At 49.4% G+C, this 24748-nt stretch overlaps 1 protein-coding gene across 7 annotated transcripts in view; it reads left to right on the top strand.

Annotated features, from left to right (window-relative positions):
• The window catches only part of ADCK1 (aarF domain containing kinase 1), a gene marked incomplete at its 5' end in the record, with an annotated part of 106373 nt that extends 82997 nt beyond the window's left edge, over positions 1–23376 (top strand). For 5 of the 7 annotated variants that reach the window (XM_081083852.1, XM_081083850.1, XM_081083849.1 and 2 more), the window contains 4 exons: positions 10158–10307; positions 12082–12279; positions 19849–20042; positions 21634–23376. In XM_081083852.1, the coding sequence (XP_080939978.1) occupies positions 10158–10307; positions 12082–12279; positions 19849–20042; positions 21634–21805 (714 nt within the window). In that variant the 3' untranslated portion in view covers positions 21806–23376. The remainder of the gene's footprint in view (positions 1–10157; positions 10308–12081; positions 12280–19848; positions 20043–21633) is intronic. The other 2 variants (XM_081083853.1, XM_081083851.1) reach the window with 1 other exon arrangement.
• Between the last annotated feature and the right edge of the window lie 1372 nt (positions 23377–24748).

Raw genomic sequence — 24748 nt, 5'->3', positions numbered from 1 at the left:
TTTGGTATTCTGAAATGATGTCATTAAATACAGTGGGGCCTTTACTTATGAGTGTCCCGACTAACGAGTTTTATGAGATACCAGCTGTCTCTCGGCCACTTTTTTGCATTGAGTTGATAGAGTAATTTGAGTTAATGAGCTACTTAAGGAGCTCTGTCTCGGAACAAATTAAACTCGTAAGTCAAGGCCCCACTGTACTTTCGCAGAAACCATAGACTGGACAGGGGGCTCTGGGCCATGGGCTCCACTGTGTTGTGGCAGACCAGTGGTGATGTTGGGAGTAGACCAGCAATAGGTCCTACTTTGTAGAAATCTATTATGTCTCTTATCAGCTAATATCAAAGCCACAGGTCTCATGGAAGACTGGTGGTATGTATGTGTGTGTATATGTGTGTGTATGTATGTATGTATATATATATGCAAGTGCACACACACACACAGAGTATGAAACACCCCGCATTATTGAAAGTTTCTCACAGGTTTCTGAGGTTCTAGGATTGTGAGACTCAGGAAGCCCATCCCTGGAGTGACTCTTGCTCCTGAGGACGGCCTGGCTGTGTGTATTCCTTGGGGAGGGAAGTATAAGGGACAGATAGGGGTGATGAGGGCCAAATCCTGGGGTGTAGGTGGTTATTGGCATCTTGGCTGCTATAAACTGGTGACTCAGCCAGAAGGTGGGGCTCAGTAGGGGTTGGATTTAGAAGGAATCTCGAGTTGGGTGGGGGTGGCTCCAGACCCCTCCAACCACTTGTGGAGTCATCCCACTGCACTTTGAAGAGGCCCTCTCACCCTGCAACATCCCAGTCCCACTGGGCCTAGCATGTGAGGACCTCAAGACCAGCCCAAGTAACCATTCACAATAGACTCGGGTAGGGGAAACACCAGGTTAGGAAGCAAGAGACTTGGGTTCAAGCTCCAGTTTTGCCAGTGGCTCACTGTGTGACCTTGGACAAATCACTCTCCTTCTCTGGACCTCAATTTTCTTATTGAAGGTTTTGGATTGCCTGGACTTTAAGGGTGTGTCCTGCTTGGATATTTGAGAGAGCAATGATTCTCAGCTTGCTGGGAGCTAGGACTTGAGCCAGCTATTTCAGAATCACTGGGGAGCTTATTTAACAATGCAGATTCCTGGGGCCCATCCCAAATTTACTAATCAGAATCCGGGGGGTAGGGGTGGGGGGTGGGGGGGAGGATTAAAGAATATGCATTTTTAACAAACTCTCTAGGTGGGTCCTGATACTCATTGAAGTTCAAAAACCACCTTCCCTGAGTCTGGACAAAAATTGTACACCTATGGATGAGGACAGTGGGGGGTGGGGGTAAGGGCAGAGGGTGAGGTGGGAACCGGGTGGAGGGGAGCTATTGGGGGAAAAAAGAGAAACTGTAATAATCTGAACAATAAAGATTTAATTAAAAAAAAAGAAATAAAAACAAAACAAAACAAAAAAGACACCCCCCCAAAAAAAACCCCCCACAAACCACCTTGCCCAGGCCCAGAAGACCTGGGCACCTAGGTTTATTTGCACCTCTGGGAACAAGGCAGCCCTGCACAGCTGTTCTCATCTGCCAGGGAACGTGGGGCTGTGAGGAACCAGCAGCCTGCAGGAGCCCTTGTTTGCTTGTATCTCTGAACCTAGCAGCAGATATTACCGAGGGCCTGACCCATGATCATATTTGCCAGTCACTTTAAGAGCTGGTGACAGTGACTGCCACTGATTTCATTAAAAGTAAAGGTCGTGTAGGAGCGCCTTCCCAGGCTGGATGGAGCCTCCTCAAGCCACAGGATGACTATTGATTGCAGGACCTTTATCGAGGGTTAATTGGATTTCAGTGAGTATGTATTTAAGACCCAGCTTGGGCTGAGGCCCAATTGAATTTGCGTGAAATCAGCCGAGAGAAAGGTGACAGAGTCTCGAGTGTGGGGTTGGCAGAAGTGGGACTGGAGGCCCAGTGGGCAGACATCTGCAGTCTGGGGAGAAAAAGGGTGGGTGTAGGGATGGGGGGGCTCACAGAGAGAGACTCCAGCATCTCTGTTCTGGAGGCCTGGGGGCCAGCAGAGGGAAGAGGGCTGGGACAGCCCGTGGTCATCATGTGGACTTGGATTCAGTCCTCTGTCCCCGGATGGCTCTCCTGGTGTGCGGTGTGGCCTCCAGGTCTTTTCCCTCTTGTCAGGGTCAGGAGAAGAGCTGGGGTTTAGCTCTTACTTTGAAAGTCTTCCCACTAACTCTCCTTTTTTTAAGCCCTCAACTCCTGTTTTTAGAGGTTCCAGGTGCCCTCAGTTGCAGCCTGTCTGGTCAGAGTTCCTCATCTATATAGTTGGAGTGGCGACAATATGTACTTCACATGCCATTGTGCAGACTTTGCAAGCTGTGAAATTCTATAAAAAATCATTTATAATTCATGGGGTTATTCTTCACAGGGGCATATCTCTCTCCATAGAATCGTTGAGAATCTTCTTTGTTTCCCTCCTGTCCACCTACTGCTGTTGTCTGTGAGTGATGGTCATTGATTGAGTATGGTTACCCCTCCTAGGAGACCAGGGAGGAGAAGCTGCAGAGACATGCAGACCCTAGTGACCAAAATCACTAGAGAGAAGACACATCCCATCATCCTCCCCTCCGAAACTTCTTGGACCAAATCTTGAGAGGCCCAGGGATGTTGGAGGGTTCCAGGGCAGAGATGAGTTCCTGGAGATCCATTTCCCCAGTGGCAGGGGTGTCAGGAGTGGGGACAGTGCCACTCTGGACTTGACCTTCCTGGATTTGGTGCTGCCTCTCCCACTTGCCAGCCATGCCTCCTTGGTGGAACTGGTCACCCTTTGGAAGCCCCAGCTTCTTGTCAAGTGGGGTACACGAGCAACCTGGGGGACTGTTTGATGATCGACACACCAAGCAATGGCAGAATGCCAACAGTCCCTGCTTGCCAGGTCATTATCCTGGAATTCCGGCCCTCTGCCCACTCTGTGGGAAGCAGGTAGGGGAGGAACCTTTCTCTGTGTTTCATATTGGCCCAGGGAAGGTGGAAGAGGTGGAAATATTTCTTTGGAGTGAATTGTTGCCCAATCTAGAGAGACTTTCACTGAGCTTCCAGAAGCTCCAAAATTAGAACAATCCTTCCAGTTTCCTGTAATTAGCTCAGCACCTCTCCTTCCTTCCAATACCATGTGTGGTTGAAGAGGTTCCCAGTGCCTTCACTTTCAGGGATTTCACTCCGAGTTTGCTAGCCCAAGATTGACCCACTCCGTGAATAGATGTGGCCTTGTGCTGGGCAGCGGTGAGTAATTGGAGGTTTAAATGTCTCAGGGGTGGTTCTTGGGGGAAAGGTGGGTGTGGAGGGAGGAAAATGCTTTAGGCTGTGGTCTGGTCTTTCAGGCTATTCTGCCTGAAGAAGCCTCGGCAGAAGCTGGGGGATAGGCAAAGAGAGTCTGAATTATTAACCTCCTTGTACTTGATATCGGGCGACTTGTGTGATTATTAATATCTTGCAACACCAACCTCCTGTTTCTTTCAGAGAGCTTGGCCTTGCTTCCATGACACCCCCCAAAACATAAATAGACTTTCCCTTGGGGGTGGGAATAAATTAATCCATGCAATTATAGAATAATTAAAGTACTTTCAGCCAATTCAAGTTTTAAGCAAAATCTAAAAATAACTCCTTAATTTACATATTATTTACTAAATTAATTCTTTACTCATACTTTTTACAGATTCCTGGCTCCCCCCTCCCCACTTACTGTTATAGAATAAAGGCATTGTGTAATTACCGAAATCACTTAACGTGAGTGGCACATCCTTTTTACATGGAGCAATTAAAGGACTCGTCACTGACTTTTCCTCTAAAGATTGCTATACTATGGCTTTAATTAGCCATGTGTTTTTGGTAAGACAAACAGCCTGGATTTCCCTGAGGCTCTTGTCTACATGAAATGATTTCTTGGATGCTGTGGGGACCTTTGGAGGTTTTTGGTGCAGCCCCAGACTCCAGGCAGGAGCTTCCTGTGAGTGGAAAGGCAGGTGGCCTGGTGATGGAGAGCTTGTTTCCTGGAGTCAGGCCTTCTGGGTTTGGATCCTGATTTTTCTAACTGCTGGCCAGGGGACCAGGCTCCTCCCTCTTTGGAATCTTGCTTCCTTTACATATCTACTGTAGAAGGTGGCTGGAGTCTATGCAAAGTGCCTGGCACAGAATGTTAGCTGTTACCTAAAGAGGTGTCACTTCTTGTCTTTATGCAGCTACCACCATTAACAGGGCCAGGGGAAGCCTTAGAGCAGCCGTGGGCAAACTATGGCCCGTGGGCCATCTGGCCCTTTTGAAATGAATAAAACTATTGAAAAAAAAAGGCCGTACCCTTTTATGTAATGATGCTTACTTTGAATTTATATTAGTTCACACAAACACTCCATCCATGCTTTTGTTCCGGCCCTCAGGTCCAGTTTAAGAACCCATTGTGGCCCTCAAGTCAAAAAGTTTGCCCACCCCTGCCTTAGAGGAACTGAGTAGACATTTGTCCAAGGAAGACATACTAATGGCCAACAGGTGTCTGAGAAGGTTCTCAACATTACAAATCAAGGAAATGAAAATCAAAACTACAATGAGAGATTATCACAGACCTGTGGGAATGGCTGTTATAAAAAAGACAGGAGATAACAAGTGTTGGTGAGGATGTGGACAAAAGGGAATCCTTGTACACTGTTTTGTGGGAATATAAATTGGTGTAGCCAGTATGGAAAACAGTATGGAAGTTCCTCAAAAAACTAAAAATAGAATTACCATATGACCCAGCAATTCCTACTTCTGGGTGTATGTATCCAAAGGAAATGAAATCAACATCTCAAAGAGATATCTGCACCCCCGTGTTCATTACAGCATTATTTTCAATGGTTTGTTCTTAATCATAAGGCTGAGGCATGGCTAAAATATTACGGAAGGGGTAGAAGAGAGGGTTGTGTGCCCAGTGATGGCCTTAGGTGTCTTCTAGGGCCTTGATGTCTTTCTGGGTTGGAGAGGGCTGGCTGCCCTTTTCTGGGCAAATTGGTTTCCAGAGACTATGTAGTACAACTCTGACAGATGTAAAGAAAAATTACCCCAAATTTAGAAATAAGGCCATGAGTGCGCAGTATGATTTTTAAGTCATTTTGAGCATTATTCAACCAAGCCATCAGAGGATTCTTTAATATTTAGGGGAATGCACTTTTGTTAGACTTTGCTATTGAAAAATTAACTACTCAGGCTGAAGTTATATGTCAACCTGTAGATCTTATCCGGTAGAAGTGCAAATCATTTCTGCCCAGTAGAAAAGATAACCCAAAGGTTGTGATTTCCTTGTTGCCCTATAGGACAATAACCAGTTTTGCCTCTAACTCAGGAATCGTGTTTAAATGCCCATAAACACCCAGTCCTTCAAAATTCTCCTTTAACCACTCTGCCTTCATATTTGGTTCTTTATTGATGAGTTAAATAATTGTCAACATGTGTTCGTTCTATATTTGTACGAGGGTCATGTTTTTATTTTTTTGAAAATTATACTTTGATGGTGATAATGGGGTATATCTTTTAACAAGTTAAAATCATAAGCTACCCCATTACAAATGAACATGTTTGTGTGTCTTATAGTGAAGTGCAGCAATTTTTAAGTGGTGTGCCTCGAGAATTTTTAAAGCATGTAATACCTGACTGACCTCTTTTCCCTTAGATCAGTGGTCGGCAAACTGTGGCTCGTGAGCCACATGCGGCTCTTTGGCCACTTCAGTGTGGCTCTTCCACAAAATACCACGTGCAGGCGCGCACGTACAGTGCGATTGAAATTTCGTGGCTCATGTGCAGAAGTCGGTATTTTGTGGAAGAGCCACACTCAAGGGGCTAAAGAGCCGCATGTGGTTTGCGAGCCACAGTTTGCCAAGCCACAGTTTGCCGACCACTGCCTTAGATTGTCAAATAAAAAAATGACAACAGCTAACACAACAATAGCCATCTGGTATGAATGTCCAATCTTGAACCATAAATATATAAGTTATATAATAGAGTTGCATCTTATATCACATCACATAATAAGTCTGATTATTTAATTCCTGATATCAGAAATCCTTATATACAAGTATAAATACCTGATTTTTGAAAAAGTTGCTTTGAAACAAAAAGGGGAGGTAATTACTACTATTTTTTAAAGGGTAAGTAAGTACTCTTATTTTTTTTGTAAATCAATCAAAATTATACCTATTTTTTTTATCAGGTCGGTCAAAAATATAATATATTTTTTGGTGTGCTACAGAATTTTAATAATTAGTTTTTGTGTGCCCTGAGATGAAAAGAATTGAAAATCATTGGTGTATAAAGCACTTGTCCATATATGTGATCATGTTTTGATCTTGAATCTTGCGGTTTCCCAGTGAGGAAGACTATCAGATAGGGTTAGTCCCACTTGCCAGCTAAGGGAACTTTAGACTCAGATTGGGAAGGGAGGCGACTTGTCCCCCAGGTCACCCATACCCTAAATGGCAATACCAAGATGACTCTAGAGTGGAGCTGGGTACAGAGGATGGTTCTCCCTCCTGTCTCTGCCTACTATGCCTGCCTGTCCTGGTGAAATCTGGTTAAAATGAACACCAAGAGCAGCCCCTAAATGGAGACACCCAGGCAGGGCAGATGGATGGGGTGTTGAGATGGGGAGGACCGCCCTGGGGCTTTGCTCTTGTGTATATGAGCTGCAAGGGGCAAAACCTCCCCCTCCTCCTCCAGAAGCTCACTCTCTTGGGCAAGGACTCCCCCATCCTGAGTTCCTAGACCCTGGGGGGCCATCTTTCAATGTAGTAATAGGGGCCCCAGAGCGATTAGCAATATTTCAGAAAGCTTAAGGGAGATCATACATCTCCCCGTGACAGGCCTGCCCAGACTAAATGAAATGTCATTTCTCTGCTTTGGCTGGAATTCCGTCAGCTCAGTCTGGCTGCACTGCTTATCTTGAGCTGATCAGGAGCCCTGATTGGACCTTATATGCGTCTGTGACAAATAAAAATGAATTATTAGTTAATAAATGCAATTGATTTGGCAAACGCAGCCTTTCAGAGTGTGGTTCCATGGAGCTCCAGAGCACCTAACAGGAGGTTGTTCTCGGGGCACAGAGGTGGGGACTTGCTGGTTCTCCCAGGACCAGCTCAGGCCAGGCCCCTTTCCCAGGTAATGGAAAATGGTAGCTCTGGGATACCTGACATACCAGCCTGAGTCTGAGAACTTGACACGGGGCAAAGTCCTGCCCCAGATGCCAACAGACACTGAGTACTGCGCATTCATTTCACCTAAGGGAAACGTTGGGAGCTGGAGAGCTGGCATGGTGGCAGGACATAGTGTGACATAGGATAAGTGTCAGGGCTCCAGACAGCCTCTTTATTTATATATTTTTTAAAAAATATTTTATTGATTTTTTACAGAGATGAAGGGAGAGGGATAGAGTGTTATAAACATCAGTGAGAGAGAAACATCGATCAGCTGCCTCCTGCACACCTCCTACTGGGGATGTGCTAACAATCAAGGTACATGCCCTTAACCGGGATCGAACCTGGGACCCTTCAGTCCACAGGCTGACGCTCTATCCACTGAGCCATACTGGTCAGGGCCAGACAGCCTCTTTAACCCTGGTGTCTCCATCTCTTAAAAAGGTGCAGTGATGCCCAGTCTGCTGCCCTCCCGGGAGTGTTACGAGGAATCAGTAACAACAGGGACACTGATGAGAGGTCACTAGGTTCCAAGCACTGTGAAGTTCTCACTAACCCCTTCAGAGTGGCACTGGTATCGTTTCCATTTAGTGAAGCTGAGAGTATAAAGTCACGGAGCTCAGTTGAGGAGTGCGGAAGTCAGAGGGAGCCAGTATCCTATATAATAAAACCTTAATATGCAAATCGACTGAACGGCGGAATGACTGGTTGCTTTGATGTGCACTGACCACCAGGGGGCAGACACTCAATGCAGGAGCTGCCCCTTGGTGGTCAGTGCACTCTCACAGGGGGAGTGCCGCTCAGCCAGAAGCTGGACTCACGGCTGGCGAGTGTAGCAGTGGTGTTAAGGAGCTAGGGGTCCTGAACTGCGAGAGAGATGTCTGACTGCTGGCTTAGGCCCTATCCCCTTGGGGGGGGGGCGGGGCTCGGGCTTAAATTTGCAGGTGGACATCCCCTGAGCGGTCCTGGACTGCGAGAGGGCGCAGGCTGGGCTGAGGGACTCCCTGTGCCCCTAGTACATGAATGTCGTGCCCGGGAGGAGGGCAAGAGAGCTACATCCCAGCTGGCCCATGTAGAGGCTGACAGCACAGGGTAGAAATAATAGTTATAAGAAGGCTGTGGGCTCACACCTGGTTTGAATCCTGGCTCTATTCCTTTCTAGCCATGTAGCTCTGGGGAAGTTAAACCTGGATGTGTCTCTGTTTCTCATCTGCAAAATGGGCATAATTGTACTTTCTTTTGGGGATTTTTAATAAGGATGGTAGCTATGGTTACTAAAGTAGCGTTATTCTTGATTTATTTTGGGACCAATTGTGATCGAATGGGATTCTGAGGAGATCAATGGGGTCAGGGTGAGCATCAGAAGCAGGAACCACGGCATCTCAAAAAACCCAGAAAAACAAAGGTCTCATTTATGTTGAAGACAGAGTCCTATATTCACATGTTTGGCCTGTTACAGGCAAGTAGATGCATAATAGAACCAGTGTATCATATGTAAATTACACCGCAATAAACCTGTTTAACAAAATAGAGCCAGTCCCTGCCACCTTTGGAGCTTATGATAGAGCGCTAGGTGGTCAGTAATCAAATAGTGACATAAATAGTGCTGTGAAAGTAAAGTACACCATTCTGTGAGAGTTTATGGTAGGAGAACCTCATCGAGTCTGGGAGATCAGGGAAGTTTTCCCCAGGGAGGTGATGCTGAGCTTGGATGGGAAGAAAGAGAGGAGTGAACCAGGTGAAGGGGAGAGGGGAAGGATGCTTCTGGCTGAGGGACTATCACGTGCAAAGGCCCTGAGGTAGGAAGGCATGGGGACCTTTGGAGAGGAGCAAGAAAGCAAATATGGCTAGAGTGTCAATGTGCAAGATGAAACCAGGGAGGGAGGCTGGACTTGATCATGCAAGACTTTGTAGGTCAAGGAAAGCAGTTGAGTCTTTATCTTAAAACCCTAATCCTGTGTTCCCCACCCGATGAGCCCAGCTCCTCTCCTCTGGCTGGGATGTGCTTGTTCGTGACCATGGAGTCCAGCTGAGGCTGAGAGAAATGCCAAGGGCAGTGTGTCCTGGGACGTCAGGTGTCTGGGTGGAGCATCTCTTTGTCCATGGAAACCCATCAGCACACCATCCATGGGCCCAGGTCTGGCTCTATTCAGCAGCTGTTTTCTAGCTGGGAAGAGGCTTTTAGCTTTAATAAAAAGAGAGTAGAGATAAGAAGACTGCCTCGGCAGGGAAAGCAGCAGTGACAGGATGATTTAAACGGCCTCTCCAGTGTCATTTCTTCTGTGCAGACATCATAAATCAGATCAGCATTGGGCTCTGACAGGGAGGGGTGTGATGAAAGGGGCCTGCAGAGAGAGGGGAGAAGGGTGTGTGATTCTGGGTCCTCCTGGGACTGGCTAGGAGCGGGTGGGGTCACCTATTCCTGGTCCTCAGTCCCTTAGCCTGACTCTTTGTGGGGGGGGGGGCAGATGGACTGACTCCTCCAACCCAGCTTTCCAGCCCATATTCAACTTTGGGGAAAAAGTGAAGAGGGACTAATAAGAGAAACAGGGAAGAGAAAAATCAGGGAAGAGTCGAGGGGCGGGTGTAGGAGGTGGGTGTTACAGCCATCAGAAAAACTAGACACAGTGGTTCTTCTACTTTGCCATGTATTGAAATCACCAGGGGAACTTAAAATAAAATACTGATGCCTGGGTACCACTCCCAACATTTCTGGGTTCCAGGTGACTCTGGTATGCAGCTAATGTTAAAAAGAACTGGATGAGAATTTAGCTTCTAGCTTACACTCAAGAACTTGGCAATGTCGAGCCATCACTTTCACCAGGACTGATCAGACCCACTTGGTCCCCTTGGCCTTCCTTTTGAAAGTGGCCAGACTGAGGGGCCAGAGTAGATGTCTCTGAGACAGGTGTTAATGCCCACCAATGCCCACCCAACACCCTTTTCTTCCAGATCTCGCGCCACTTGGGCAAGATATACAGTGAAATGATCTTTGTCAACGGCTTCGTGCACTGCGACCCCCACCCGGGCAACGTGCTGGTGCGCAAGGGCCCGGACACGGGAAAGGTGGAGATTGTCCTGTTGGATCACGGGCTCTACCAGGTAGGACAGGCCTTTCCCAGCCAGCCAGCCTCAGAGTCTAGTCCTACCTGGGCTGAGAGTCCACTGAACTCCCCAATGGGCCACAGAAACAGGAGGCAGATGGCTAAGGTAACGGAGAGGCCCCGCCCTAGCCCTAGAGCTGTCATTTGTGCAAGTCCCAGTCATATACTCTGCGCCTCAGCTTTTTCCTTGGTGAGGTGAGGCTGGGAATGCCTCCTTAACGGGACTCTGTAAGGAGTACATGGGAATGTGCCCAGATAGGTGAAATTGCTTTGTCTGCTGTACAGGCCAGCCCAGACCCTGGGATGGGAGCTGGGACTTGCTAGGGAGGGGTAATTCAGCCCTAGTGACTAGGTGCCGTGTAGCATGAAAGGGGCCTGGGAACCGATAGAAGCTCTATCCTCTGGACTTGGGATGCAGAGCTGGCTCTGATGAGCCACGAGTCCCGCCTGGAAGTTGGGAAGTTCACTGCCAATCAAGTTTTTTGTTTGTTTTTTTTTTGGAGGGAAGGGTCAGGTTTTAATGTCCTGGTCCTTGGACCCTGGCCAGTCTGAAGCGGCCTCAGGCCTCAGGTCCTTGGTCCTTCCCCGGGGCCCTGCTGCTCACTGCGGCGGTGGTCGCCCCGCTTCGTCCGGGCCTTCTGCAGTGGCCGTGCCATCGTCCTCAGGCACCAGTTCCACGTCCAGCTCCAGCTGGCCCATGTAGCCGACAGCACAGGCCCAGAGCAGGCCCGCAGCCAGCACGGCACCCACGCCTGCAGCCGCACCCCCCAGCGAGAGCTGCATAGGTCCCCACAGCGATGCCAGGCCCACCACGCACAGGCCACCCAGCAGGAAGAAGCCAGTGTCGGGGGGCCATCCACATTCCCTGGTGGGAGCAAGAGGGGTGGTCTGCACTCACCATAGGCAGCTTCCCGACCCATGTCACTCTGCATGAAGGAGATGACCCTGATGCTGGATGCCAGGAGGCCATTTCGAAACCAGGAGAGGAAGGCTGTCTCGTGAGCCTTCCGGAGGAGCCAGGCATCCGCGCGGTCCAGCTTGGACATGGGGTGGGGGGGGCGGCAGCGAAGCCCCAGTGCGGGGGGCGAAGGACTCCCGGGCGCCCCCGTTCCGGGGCCGCGGAGGTGGCAGCGGCCAGGACCAGGTTTTATTCTAGGAGACAGATGGTCGTTGGGGAGGCTGTCTCTATAGTCTCCTGGTCCTCAGCCCCTTCCCTCAGAGTTCTAATTCCACATCCCCAAATCTTGGCCCCCTTTGAAAGGCTCAGTGACGTTGGGTATGTTAGTTTAAGGTAGGCCAGCTGCTGTCACAAGCAGCCCCCGAACAAATGGTGGCCCAGACACAGCAGGTGTGTAATACTTGCTCATGTGTCAGTCTTGGGTGGGTGGAGGAGGCCGAAGGCAGAGGCTGACTGAGGCTCTGACCCCAGCCTCCCTCGGGTGGTTTCATCATCTGTACCCAGAGGGGTAAGGGTTCAGAGGAGAACGCATGGGCCAAGCTGGGGGTGGAGCTTCTGCCACATTCTGTAGGTCAGAGCCCAGGCCCAGGGCCACATCTAACTAGGCGGGAGGCGGGGAATTTAATTTCTGCCACTTAGGATGAAGGCTGGCCAAATAGTAGCTTTGGACTTGGACTGACTTTTGGGGGAAAGCAGATGTTGTGCAGGAGCCACTGTCTTCATCCATCTTCCCTCACGGTGGCCACTCCAGCCAGGGACTAGGTCTGGATGGTGAGAGGAGGCTCAAGTCTGGCCATGGTCGCCCCCACCGTAGGTGCTCACGGAAGAGTTCCGCCTGGACTACTGCCACCTCTGGCAGTCGCTGATCTGGACTGACATGGAGAAGGTGAAGAAGTATTGCCTCCGTCTGGGAGCTGGCGACTTCTACCCTTTGCTTGCTTGCATGCTGACAGCCCGCTCGTGGAACTCCGTCAACAGGGGCATCAGCCAAGCTCCAATCACCGCCTCTGAGGTAGGTGCCCCCTCCTGGCCCTGCCCTCTCCTGCATACAAGGGGTTGGACCAGGACGGCCTTTGGACCTCTTCCTATCCAAGATCTGAGGTTCTGTCTAATGGGCTGTGGGGGTTGGGAGGGTGAGCAGAATTGGAGATACATTGGATAAGAAGGAGGAAGGGGTGGAGAAATAGCATCCCTGGATGGAGGAGGGCAAGAGAGCTACATCCCACTCTTGGCCTTAACCCCCTGGAGTACGAAACAGGGCACGTTAACCATGTGACTAGACTTCTGAGGCTTTTTCTCCGACCTACTCACACAAGATTTCAGGCTTCCACAAAGTTCTCCCCAGGACTTCTGGGAATCCCCAGGGACTATCAGATAAATAAGCCTGCTGTCTCCTCCTGGGTACTGTCTCCCATTGTGTGTTCCCTCTGGAGCAGCCTATGGGGAGAGCGCTTTAGTTCTCATGTGGTGCTACTTGTCCCATTGCTCATGTGTCAGTCTTTTTTTTTTTTTAATTAAATCTTTATTGTTTAGATTATTACAGTTGTTCCTCTTTTTTCCCCCCCATAGCTCCCCTCCACGCGGTTCCCACCCCACCCTCCACCCTCACACCTCCACCCCCACTGTCCTCATCCATAGGTGCACGATTATTGTCCAGCCTCTTCCCGCATCCCCCACACCCCTTTCCCCCCAATAATAGTCCACTCCCTTTCTATGCCCCTGATTCTATTATAATCACCAGTTTATTCTGTTCATCAGATTATTTATTCACTTGATTTTTAGATTCACTTGTTGATAGATGTGTATTTGTTGTTCATAATTTGTATCTTTACCTTTGTCTTCTTCTTCTTCCTCTTCTTAAAGGATACCTTTCAGCATTTCATATAATACTGGTTTGGTGGTGATGAACTCTTTTAGCTTTTCCTTATCTGTGAAGCTCTTTATCTGACCTTCAATTCTGAATGATAGCTTTGCTGGATAAAGTAATCTTGGTTGTAGGTTCTTGGTATTCATCACTTTGGATATTTCTTGCCACTCCCTTCTGGCCTGCAAAGTTTCTGTTGAGAAATCAGCTGACAGTCCTATGGGGCAAGACGTGCTTCAGTGGGGCTTTGGTGTTCACTGAGTCTGCCCCCTCAGTGTGTCCCTTATGGATCTGAGGAGTTGTAATCTGGATGGTCCCACTCTGACCACTGGGTACACTGGCTCTTGGATCTAAGGAGGTGCTAATTTAGCCTCTGCCTGAGGCTACCCAGCAGGAGCTACGAAGAGATCTGCAGAGTCCCCTTCTTTGTTTGGGGTTTGGAGGTGCCCAGATGAGGCCCAGCTGTGAAGCAATGCAAGCTGCTATGGGACCTTGGGCCTTCTCTTGGAAGTTCTGGGTCTGTCTGGCCCAGCTGCAGTTTGTTAGGTGATTTTCAGATTGCAAAGGGCCAGGGCATTCATATGCAAAAGCCTCTGCTGCAGCTTGGATGGGGCGGGGTCTCAGGGGATCAACAGGGCGGAGCAAACAGCTATGGCTGATCCTCAGCCCTGCCCTACGGGGCCCCCACGTCTCAGTGTCCCAGTAATTGCTGGAAGCACTTCCAAGAGAAAGCCGCCCTCGAGTTCCGAGTTCTGCCCACTGCCAGACCGTCCAGTCTCTCCCCGCACGATTCTGGGTCCCCAGAGACTCACTGGAACCGGAGTTCAGAGCAGTTGGGGGCTTGTGACTCCCTCCCGATTCAAAAGGACAGCTGCGTCCTCAGTCGCCAGCCCTTGCTGTGTGCGCCTCCATACCTCTGCACTCCACCTCCGCATCTGCTCTGAGTCTCAGTGTGCTTTTCTCTTTCCTTCTAGTTGTAGAATTTCCACGCAGCCAGCCTTCCTGTGGTTCTGGATGATGTCCATTTTGTCTTTTAGTTGTATTTTTGAATTTGTTGTGGGAGGCAGCAATTTCCGGTGTTTACCTATGCCGCCATCTTGGTTTCTCATCCTATGTCAGTCTTAGGTGGGTGGAGGAGGCTGGAGGCAGGGCTGACTGAGGCCCTGCCCCGCCAGACCTCCCTCGTGGTGGTTTCACTGTCTGAACACAGAGAGTAAGGACTTGGAGGAACACAGAGTTTTTAATGAAATACCTTTTTTGTTTTTCTTTGTAGTTCATTTCTTCATTGGATCCAGACAATAGTTCCATGGTGTCTGGGCTGAGATCAATCCATTTTCACTTCTGCCCCTATCACAGGGACTTACTAGTATGTGGCCACACCTTCTTCCTGGTTCAGAGCTCCCTCTATTCCTAGTTTCTCAATCTATTATGGAGTGGACTTCTGTATTCCCAGTCTGTCAGTTTGTTAGATTTGTGCAGTTTTGTGGGGATGTGCTCGGGCTCACCACAAGGGGCGGGATCCTGTTTGTGCAGTTAGAAAGACCTGGGTTCTAGTTCCAGCACTGCTCTTCCTGGTGGCATCACCCTGGATAGTTTTTGTCACCTCTTGGAGCCTCGGGCAGGGGTGGTGGGGGGTCCCCTTTAAGCTGCCTTGTAGTAGGTGGTTTTAGGAATGGCTGGATCCAATGTGTCAAATGATGTCACCAAAGAGGCCCCCCATTGCCATCTCTTGGTTCTGTTTTCTTCTAAGTTGACATCACTCCCCAGCAAGTGTGGTGGCAAAGATGACCACCAGCTGCCCTAGGCCTATACAGCTTTAAAGCTGGTCACCTCAGAAGAAGAGCGATAGTCTCCCTTCTTGGTTGAATAGGGAGGATAATTTCTGCTTTACTGATAATGCCTGGAGAGTGCCTCTCCGTAGCTCCTAAGTGCCTTCATTGAGCAAACATAGGTTTTTGCTGGGTACTGGGCTTGGAGCTGCACATCCAGTGATGAGCAGTCTGTCTTTGTAATTTGTACTGTGGTTGAGGGAGACAGACAGTAAACAAGTGAACAAGCAGGTAAATGGAATAATTGCAGGTTGGAGGTATCAGGGAGGAAACAAGCTTGTGATGGGGAGCTGTCAGTTGGGTGCTCAGAGAAGAGATCTTTGAGGATTTGACTTTTAAGCTGAGCCCGAAGGACAAGGAAGGCACTTGCCACAGGAAGAGCTTGGAGAAAGCATCCCAGGCAGAGGGCACATACTGCACTACGATGGCCTGGGGAAAGGAGAGTTTGGTGTAGTCTGGAGTGTGGTGAGTGGATGATGGAATGAGGAGAATTTGGAGCACTGGGCAGAGGGAGCATTGTTCAGGGCCTATAAGCCATAGAAAAAAGTTCAGATTAATTCTCAGTACAGAGCAAAGCAGGTTTTAAGCAGGAAAAGGATATACTCAGATTTGCTATTTTAAGTATCTCTCTGGAGTGGGGCAAGATGAGCAATGGGGTGATTAATTAGGAGGCTGGGGCAGAACTTCACATTGGAGTGGTACTGGGGGCTCAGACTACACTCATGGCAATGGAGGTGGAGAGAAGCAGGTGGAACCAGATTGCATTTTGGACTTAAGACTGAGCGGCTTTTCTGTTTGCTTGGATGTAGAGAGGATGAAAAGTGGTCTCATAGCTTCTTGGGGTAAATTACAGGATGTGGAGAGTGGTATCACCTCTTGACATAGGGAAGATGTTGGGAAGGACATATTTGGGGTGAGGGTACCAGTAGTCTATCAGTAATTCTCTTGAGCATTCAGATAGAGGCGGGCAGTTAAGCCTGGAGCTCAAAGAAGAGGTCGAAGCTCGAGATAATACATTTGTGAGTCCTTAGCACATAGATGGTATTTAATGTCACAGAATGGACAAGATCACATGGCACAAGTAGGCGCTCAGTAAATGATATCTGTTTTTATTAACTAAGTTTGAATTTTATTTTTGCATTTGTTATTCATTCATAAAGGCCCAGCATAAATGCTAGTGTACTAGCCTGCTTGGGTTGCCATAATAGAATACCACCAACCAGATGTCTTAACAGTAGAGATTTATTTTCTCACAGTTCTGGAGCTCAAAGTCCAATATCAGAGTATCATCAGGATTAGTTTCTGGTGAGGGCTCTCTTCCTGGCTTGCAGATGGCTGCCTTCTCATTGTATCCTCACATGGCCTTTCTTTTGTGTGTACACACTCCTGATCTCTCTTCCTCTTTTGGAAAGGACATCAGTCCTATCGAATTAGGGTCCCCTTTATGAATTCACTTAACTTTAATTACCTCTTTAAAGGCCCTGTCTCTGACTAGTCACACTGGCGTTAGAACTTCATCTTAGGGATTTGGTGGGAGGCACAATTCAGTCCATAGCACCAGCCCTGGAGGCCTCTCCTCATGCTTTTGCCAAAAGTGATCCCTTAATACTTGGATTGCTCATGTGCCAGCAGCTTATACTGTGTCTCAGAGTTAGCTATTTGTATACTTATATGGACTCTGACTAGTTGGTAAGTACCTGAAAGGCAGGCATCCTGTCTGGGCCACTCTCTTAAAAATATTTTTATTGATTTCAGAGAGGAAGAGAGGGGGGGAGAGATAGAAACATCAATGATGAGAGAGAATCATTGATTGGCTGCCTTTTGCACGCTGCCCCACAATGGGGATCGAGCCCGTAACCCGGGCATGTGCCCTGTCTGGGAATCGAACCTTGACCTCCTGGTTCGTAGGTCGATTCTCAACCACTGAGCCATGTCCAACTGGTGCATCTCTTTATAAGGTCTCTGAGGTTCAGGGACCAGGTCCAGTAGAGAGGCATTTGTGTAGATTGTGGAGACGTGTACTCCATTTGCTTACTTTGTTTTTTTTTTTTAATATATTTTATTGATTTTTTACAGAGAGGAAGGGAGAGGGATAGAGAGTCAGAAACATCGATGAGAGAGAAACATCGATCAGCTGCCTCCCGCACACCTCCCACTGGGGACGTGTCCGCAACCCAGGCACATGCCCTTGACCGGAATCAAACCTGGGACCCTTCAGTCCGCAGGCCGACGCTCTATCCACTGAGCCAAACCGGTTTCGGCATTTTTTTTTTTTTAAAGAAATATTATTTTTTAATATATTTTATTGATTTTTTATAGAGAGGAAGGGAGAGGGATAGAGCGTTAGAAACATCAATGAAAGAGAAACATCGACCAGCTGCCTCCAGCACACCTCCTACTGGGGATGTGCCCGCAACCAAGGTACATGCCCTTGACCGGAATCGAACCCGGGACCCTTGAGTCCGAAGGCCGACGCTCTATCCACTGAGCCAAACCGGTTAGGGCCATTTGCTTACTTTGAACAAAAACCCAGGTAGAGGATAAATATAGCCACTCCAGGCCAGCCCAGACTCTGAGATATGAGGGCTCAGTTTTCTGAGTCCTAGTCTTATTTAGAGTTAGGGAACCTCCATCATTGTGTCAAGGAAGATGTTTTTTTCAACCACAAGTAGCTTAAACAATTAGGCATTTGCTCTCTCCATGACAAGCAGCCTGGAGGTGGGTGGGTCCAGGTTGGTTGAGTAGGTCACAGTCTCAGGGCTCTGGGCTGACTCCTCTGTGATTCTCTTGGTTTTCCTCTCATCATTCCGAGATGACTGTGGCAGGTCCAAGCTGTGCATCTTAATTCCTTGGTGTCCAGAAGTGAGAATGAGGGCTATTTCTTCTCACATATTGCTACTTAAGAGCAAGGAAACCTTCCCCAGAAGTCCTTCAAAAGACTCCCCCTTGTGTCTTATTGGCCAAAATCATGTCACATATCACATTGAGCTCAGAGCCAGTATTGGCTGAGATCAGCCAATGATCAGGAGCTAGGGAGGAGCTCTGTCTTCCTGAGGAGCAATGACCCAAGGGGTCAAATGAACAAAAATGGGGTCCTTTTTAACAAAGGGGAATGTGAGATGGGTGGCTGTCAGATAGGCACCCATTGGGGCCTTCTGCAGACACCCGCCATCAGGATGTGTCCAGGTTGAAGGCTGTGACCCCTGCTGCGGGGTAGTCTGGATGGGCGCAGGTGCCTTCATTTGGCTGCAGGGGCTCTCGTGGGGCCAGTCCCTCCCTTGGTGAGAGGGGGATCCCTGTGGTGAGCAGGCTTAGATGAGGCCTTAGCCCTCCTGGGTGACCCGCAGCTGTGATGGGAGGTGGCGGCAGGCAGACAGCCTCTTGGTGTCTGGCTGCGCGGTGCGATGTTCCAGTCTGATAGCTCCTGCCTGAGGGACATTTAGAGTTTCACAGCAGCTTGGTTATCAGCAGTGCACACGTGTTCCTGAAAGGGCAGAGAGTTCCGCTTCTGCTGCAGAGAGCGGCCAGGCGGGGAGGTTTTTGGCAGCACTGCCGGGCCCCTCGTGACTGCGGTTGGCACTGAGCACCTCTCCGTGCCTTATCTCTGATGCCCTCTTGGTATTGCTGAGAGGCAGGCACAGAGGATATGAGCACTCCAGTGTTTAGGTGGGGACACTGCTTGGAAGAGGTGAAAGGACTTGCCCAGGCTCACAGAGTCCACAGTGAGTGAGAGGCAGTATAGACTGGTGATGAGGGCATAGGCTCGGGAGCTGGACTGCCTGAGTTTGAATTCCCACTCACCACTTATTAGCTGTGGATCTTGGACAAGTTACTTAATTTCTCAGTGTCTCAGTTTCCCTCTCAGAGGGGGTAATCCCCTTGCCTGATAGGGGTGTTGTGAGGATTCAATGAGTTAATACATGTAAGCATTTTCAAAGTGCCCAGCTTACTGGGTGAATGCACTGTATGTGTTGGCTCTTGTCATTGTCACCATCATTATTGTCATTGTCGTTTCTCTGGAAACTGAGGAGGGGTCAGAGCCTCACTGTCATACTCAGGACTCTGGTTGGGGGCACTTATCTGCCAAGAGCCATGTGAAGCTTGGGACAGGGAAGGGTGGGAAGTCAGACCCCAAATTACACACCAGAATGGGGTAAGGGCTAGCGAGCCCTGGATCCTGTTCTGGGGCATCAGGACGTTGGGCACTGGATGGGCTGAGACTGGCTCCCGAGTGGAGGACAGTGATAGGCATGACTGTGTGGGTGGCAGGGACTCTGGCTGGGGTGCAGAGTCATGCAGGGCATGGGCACGACTTTGGAGCTGGGTTTGAGTCAGGAGCTCAGACTGATGAAATGCACCATCCTGGGCTGGGCTGAGGGATGGGGGACATGACTCAGCAGTACCAGCTTCTAGAGCTCCTTCCAGGCCTGGCCTGAAGTTGGTGGCCAGTGAAGAAGCCTTGGAGAGTAACTCCAGAATGGACCCCTGGACTTAGAGGTTGGCACACTCTACCCTCATCAAATGGTTGGTGGGAGGTAGATTTCCAGTTGGTACTGGTTTGGAGGCTTGGGGGATGGGTACGGTGACCTTGGCTGTGGGGAGCTAGGGCAGCAGAGGCAGCAGAAGTGCCTGTGGTCTCCATTGATGTGCTCTGGTACTGGGTCCAGTGCTTGGCCAGAAGTTGGGGTAAGATGTCCCATCATGGTTTGTCAAAGCTCCTTGTGCTAAGCTTCCCTTTGGGGAGGGTTTCTAGTGGTACCAAGGCAGCTGTGCTTGAAGCTCCCTCCTGGAGCTTCCTTGCAGGCCCTCAGGTCATGGGCTTGGATACCCGCCATCCTGGGCTCCACTTCCCACACCAACCACTGCTGTCTCCCTATTGCTGCTTTAGAACACCGAGATCCGCAACAACGCAGCCACCTACCTCCCCCAGATCAGCCAGCTCCTCAACCGTGTGCCACGCCAGATGCTGCTCATCTTCAAGACCAATGACCTACTGCGAGGCATCGAGGCCACCCTGGGCACCCGTGCCAGTGCCAGCTCCTTCCTCAACATGTCACGTTGCTGTGTCAGAGCACTGGCCACGTGAGTGCGGGCTCCGGCCTATCCTCCTCTCCAGTTCCTTGGCCTACCCCAGGAGTCCTGCTCACCTCCACTTTCTCCTAGAAGCTCCCAGGGCCTTGCCCCAGTGTCTCAATCTCCAGGTCTCCCTGCAGGGAGTTAGGGGCTGAGAACAGCCCCAGTGAACTGGCTGATGCTTCAGGGCAGTGTTTTGGGTAGTCCAGAGAGCCGCCTGCATTTGCTAAAATGGTGGTTTCTGGGACCTCACCCTCTTGGTCAAGCTTTTCAGGCGATTCTTACCCTCAGTAAAGTTTGAAATATTTTCTGAAAGTCTTAGTCCCATCCAGGTGTCCCCTGGGCTTGGGATCAGGTGCACATCCCATCTCAGCCTGGTTCCAGGACCTGCCTCCCCAGGATTGGCCGGGCAGTGAGGCCAGTGTTCTTTCCCCTGCAGGTGTGCTGTGACTCAGGAAAGTGTTGCCAGCAGGCTCTAGGTCCTCTCAGGATCTCAGATTCATTCATTCATTCATTTAATCCTCATCAGAGGATATTTTTTCCATTGATTTTTAGAGAGAGTGGAAGGGTGGGGGAGACCCAGAGAGAAAGAAAAATAGATAAGAGAGAGACACATCGATTGGTTGCCTCCCACATGTACCCTGATCTGGACCAGGGATGGAACCTTCAACCTGGGTATGTGCCCTTGACCAGGAATTGAACCACGATCCTTCACTGAGAAACACCGGCCAGGGTGATCTCAGACCTTTTTAGATGCCTCATAATCCTTGGGGTGTTGATGAGGAAGGGAAGGGTACTTTCTCAGGGAGGTAGCAGCAGAGGAGCGAGAGTTCTAGGCCCCTCTACCTGAGGGTGGCAAATACATGGGGAGGCTCGTGTGTGTAATGTTCTCACCTGAGAGGGGAGGCCTCGACTATGGTCCACTCCCAGCCCATCCATCTCAGGCAGGGGAAGGGTCATTTTAGCCAACTATTTGGTGAAGGGAGAGTTGACCACATATATCATGTACCCACTATCAAATATCACATTAGATTATAGCAACATAGGCTGTACACGGAAAGGGCTGAACATGATTCATTCTTCCTTCGAGGGCCCCAAAAACGAAGTTGTGAATAGGTCATCATCAGAAACACCAGTTTTCATCGTGCCCTTTTGCTGGTGCAGAGGGATTGAGCTGGGCTGCATCCATAATGGCTTCAGCCTCCTAGGACCACCTGACCAGGTTTTCAGGTGACTCTGACCTTCAGAAGTGTGGGAAAGCTTTTATATTTGAGTTTGGGGGATTCTTGGTTTGATAAATATTAACTCTGCTTTTGGAAAAATGGAAGCATTGAAACATTGTACTTAGTGGGTCCACTATGCTTTCGATGCCCCGTGAGACAGCTGCCCCTGCTTATCCTTCTTATCTGGAAAACTCCTAGGAATAGTTGAGTTCCTCTGGTCTCTGCTTGGGCAGTGGTCTGATCTGCGACCAGGATTCGTCCATTGGGGCAGGGAGCTGGTGACGTGGCAAAGCCACTCTCTTATTTTTTCTAAATGATCCTGAGTGTCTCTTTCCTCTTTAACTCTCTTCTCTCCTTTCTTCTTGCTCCTCCTGCAGGCACAACAAGAAGAACACCTGTTCATTCTTCAGAAGGACCCAGATCTCCTTCAGTGAGACCATCAGCCTGTGGCAGATCAGCCTCCATGAACTCATTCTGCGTGCGAAGGGGCTGAGGCTGGCCAGCTGGGTCTTGGCCCTGCTTTGCTGGCTGTTGCCTGCTCCATACTGAGTGGACTTTCTATCCCCTTCCCTTTTCCAGTGTGACTCTATGGCGGGCACGGGGTCTTTCCACTCAGCCGTTACTCTACCAGTTGCCCTGTTTCTGCCACACGGTGGTCTGGAGTCCTGAGGTCACTGTGGCACCACCTTACTCCACCTCTGGGATTCCTGTCCCACCACAGCCCTGTCTGAACCACAAGCTGACCATGCAGTAGTTTATCTCCTTATCCAGGGAGATGGCACACAATCTGCTTTCTGAGTCCTGGAGTGTGCTGTTGGGTGGGATGTCCCTCCACTTCCATTAGCCCTTCCTGTGTCAGGGTGGCCCATGAATCCCACATAGGGCACATTAACTTGTAGGAAGTTTGATTCTGCTGGAGGGGAGCAGGGTCTCTGAACTTGCTTCAGACAGGTTCCCTCTCCTTGGCCTCACACTCCCCACAGGTGTCGCCCCTTAGCGTGTGGCTTGGTCTCCAAGGCAGGCTGTGCCACAGCCATGGATTCACTGCTGTACTGGGGACCTCCTTGGGTAAAGAAACCCCTCAGGTCTTGCTCGGTGGGATTTTTAGTCTAGGTGGGAGTGAATCCACTTTGGCCATTAGGCAGGAGCAGACCTAGACACCACATGCCATTGTGTTCTGCCTGGCTTCTTGCCTCTGCATCGCCAGTTTGCCACTGTGGGGCCACTTCCTGCTTCTTGTACGTTCCTCTCATCCTCCAAGACTTAGACCTCATTGGAGCTGGTAAGAAGCTCAAGGCCAGGAATTCAGAGGCTCAGCTGAAACCCCTGGGTTCTCACTGGGCACCTGCCTTGTTCTAATAATTGCTTCCTGACTTAGCCCTTTGGTTCATCGTGTGATGCCCCCAGTCCTGGAGACTGTAATCTGAACCTCACTTACTGGGGCTAGGGTTCCACTCTGAAACCCACTTGTCACCTGTCTGGACCCTGTGCTTTACCTTATTGCCTGTGGCCAGTCTGCCCCTCTCCCAGAACGAACATCTGCTCCTGTTTCCAGGACACCTGCTTTAACTGCTGTCCCTGTGTGTTTTCCAGGTGCTGTTGGGTCGGATGTCTCCCCACTTTCGTTAATTCCTCCTTTTTCAGGGTGGACCATGAGTCCCACCCACACTGGCACATTTAACTTGCAGGAAGTTTGAATTTGCTGGCGGGGAACATGGTCTCTGAGCTGGCTGGAGACAGGTTTCCTCTCTTTGCCCTGTCACTGTCCACAGGGGTCACACCCAGATTCATTAGGCCCTAGCTCTTACTGAGCACCCTTGTTCAAGGACAGGAACTGTATTTAATTCACCCCATCCAAGGGGCAGAAAACCCCCAAATTCGCGTCTTATTTTCTGTTTGCATTATTCATAATACAACAAGCAGATTTCCCACTGACCACAGATGAGTCGCAATCACTTCATTTCCTGAAAGAATTAATTGTTCTTAGTGACTAGTTGGATGTGCCCAGGGGCCTGAGAGAATAATTTGCAAAATCTGTTGCTCATCATGAGGATACATACTGGATATTATATTTTATGGTGTCTTTTATAGCCACTGAAGTAAATATGTTTTTTTATTCAAGTTAATGGTTACTTGCTTTTTACTTTTGGTTTAATGATTGGCTTCCTACTGGCCTGGGATATAAAACATAAGCATGTTGCCAGTGGACCCAGCACCCAGAACAGATATCCAGGGAGAGTAGAGAGGCTAGGAGAGTTTGAAAATAGGAAAGGAGCAGGTTGGTGATTACTGAGTGTCTTCCATGTGTAAATAAGTTCCATCATTGAATTGTTGCATCTGGAAGAGGGGTCATTGGCCTCATCTTCCAGAGATGGGAACTGAGCGCAGAGAGGTTTAGTAATTTGCCTGAAGTCACACAGCTGCTGAGGGGTGGTCCATTCTCTGTTTCTATCCCACAGTGCTGTAGATATGGTCACACTTGCTCCTTGGGTCTCAAATACCCTGATTTTGGAGGACATGGGGTTTTCAGTGGAAGTGGGGGAGTGGATGGGTAAAGGAGACAAAAAATCCTGGAAAATGAGTTCAGCATGTCCCCTGGGACCTAAGACAGGATGGATTTGGACTACTACACTTCACAGTGCAAATCTGGCACTGACCACTCAGTTACTGCAGATCCCGCAGGCTTAAGGTCATGGTTCCCCATGAGACTCAAGCTGCAGGTTTGGAAGTCCCCAGGCCACCTGTGGTTCCGACCAAATGACTACAAATTTAGAGGCTTCCCCAGCCCTTCAGATTGAACAATTTGCTAGAGTGACTCACTGAACTCAGGAAGTCACTACATTTGTGATTATAGTTTTATTATAAAGGATACAAGTCAGCACCAGCCAAATGAAGAGCTGCATAAGGGGGTGTCAGGGAGGGTCCTGGTGCAGAGCTTCCCTGTCCCCTCCCATGGACTCAGCACCCAGCACCCTTTCGGAACAGCAGTGTGTGCACGGGCTTCAATGTTCAGAGTTTCTGTCAGGGGTCATTACACTGGCAGAATTGACTGAATCACCGACCACATGATTGAACTTAACCTCCAGCCCCCCTCCGCTCCCCAGACAGATGGGGTGGGTATTCCCCCCATCCTGAGTCACTCAGTACAAACTCCGGTGTGATCCAAGGGGCACAGCATGAAGATCTAAGGTACTCCTATCACTGGGAAATTCCAAGGAGTTAGAGGTTCTCTCACAGCAACCAGGGACAAAGACCAGACAAATTCTTTTTTAAAAAAATATCTTTTTATTGATTTTAGAGAGAGTGGAAGGGAGAGGGAGAGATAGAAACATTGATGAGAGAGAAACGTCAACATGCATCAGCTGCCTCCTGCATGCCCTCTACTGGGGATCGAGCCCACAACCTGGACATGTACCCTGACTGGGAATTGAACCAATGACCTCTTGGTAGATGGGTTGATGCTCAACCACTGAGCGACACGGGCCAGGCCAG

This window comes from Myotis nattereri (genome assembly GCF_964212035.1).
Source record: "Myotis nattereri genome assembly, chromosome: 1".
NCBI lineage: Eukaryota > Metazoa > Chordata > Mammalia > Chiroptera > Vespertilionidae > Myotis > Myotis nattereri.
The sequence above is the reverse complement of the archived record's forward strand: the minus strand, read 5'-3'. Positions and strand labels throughout refer to the sequence as shown.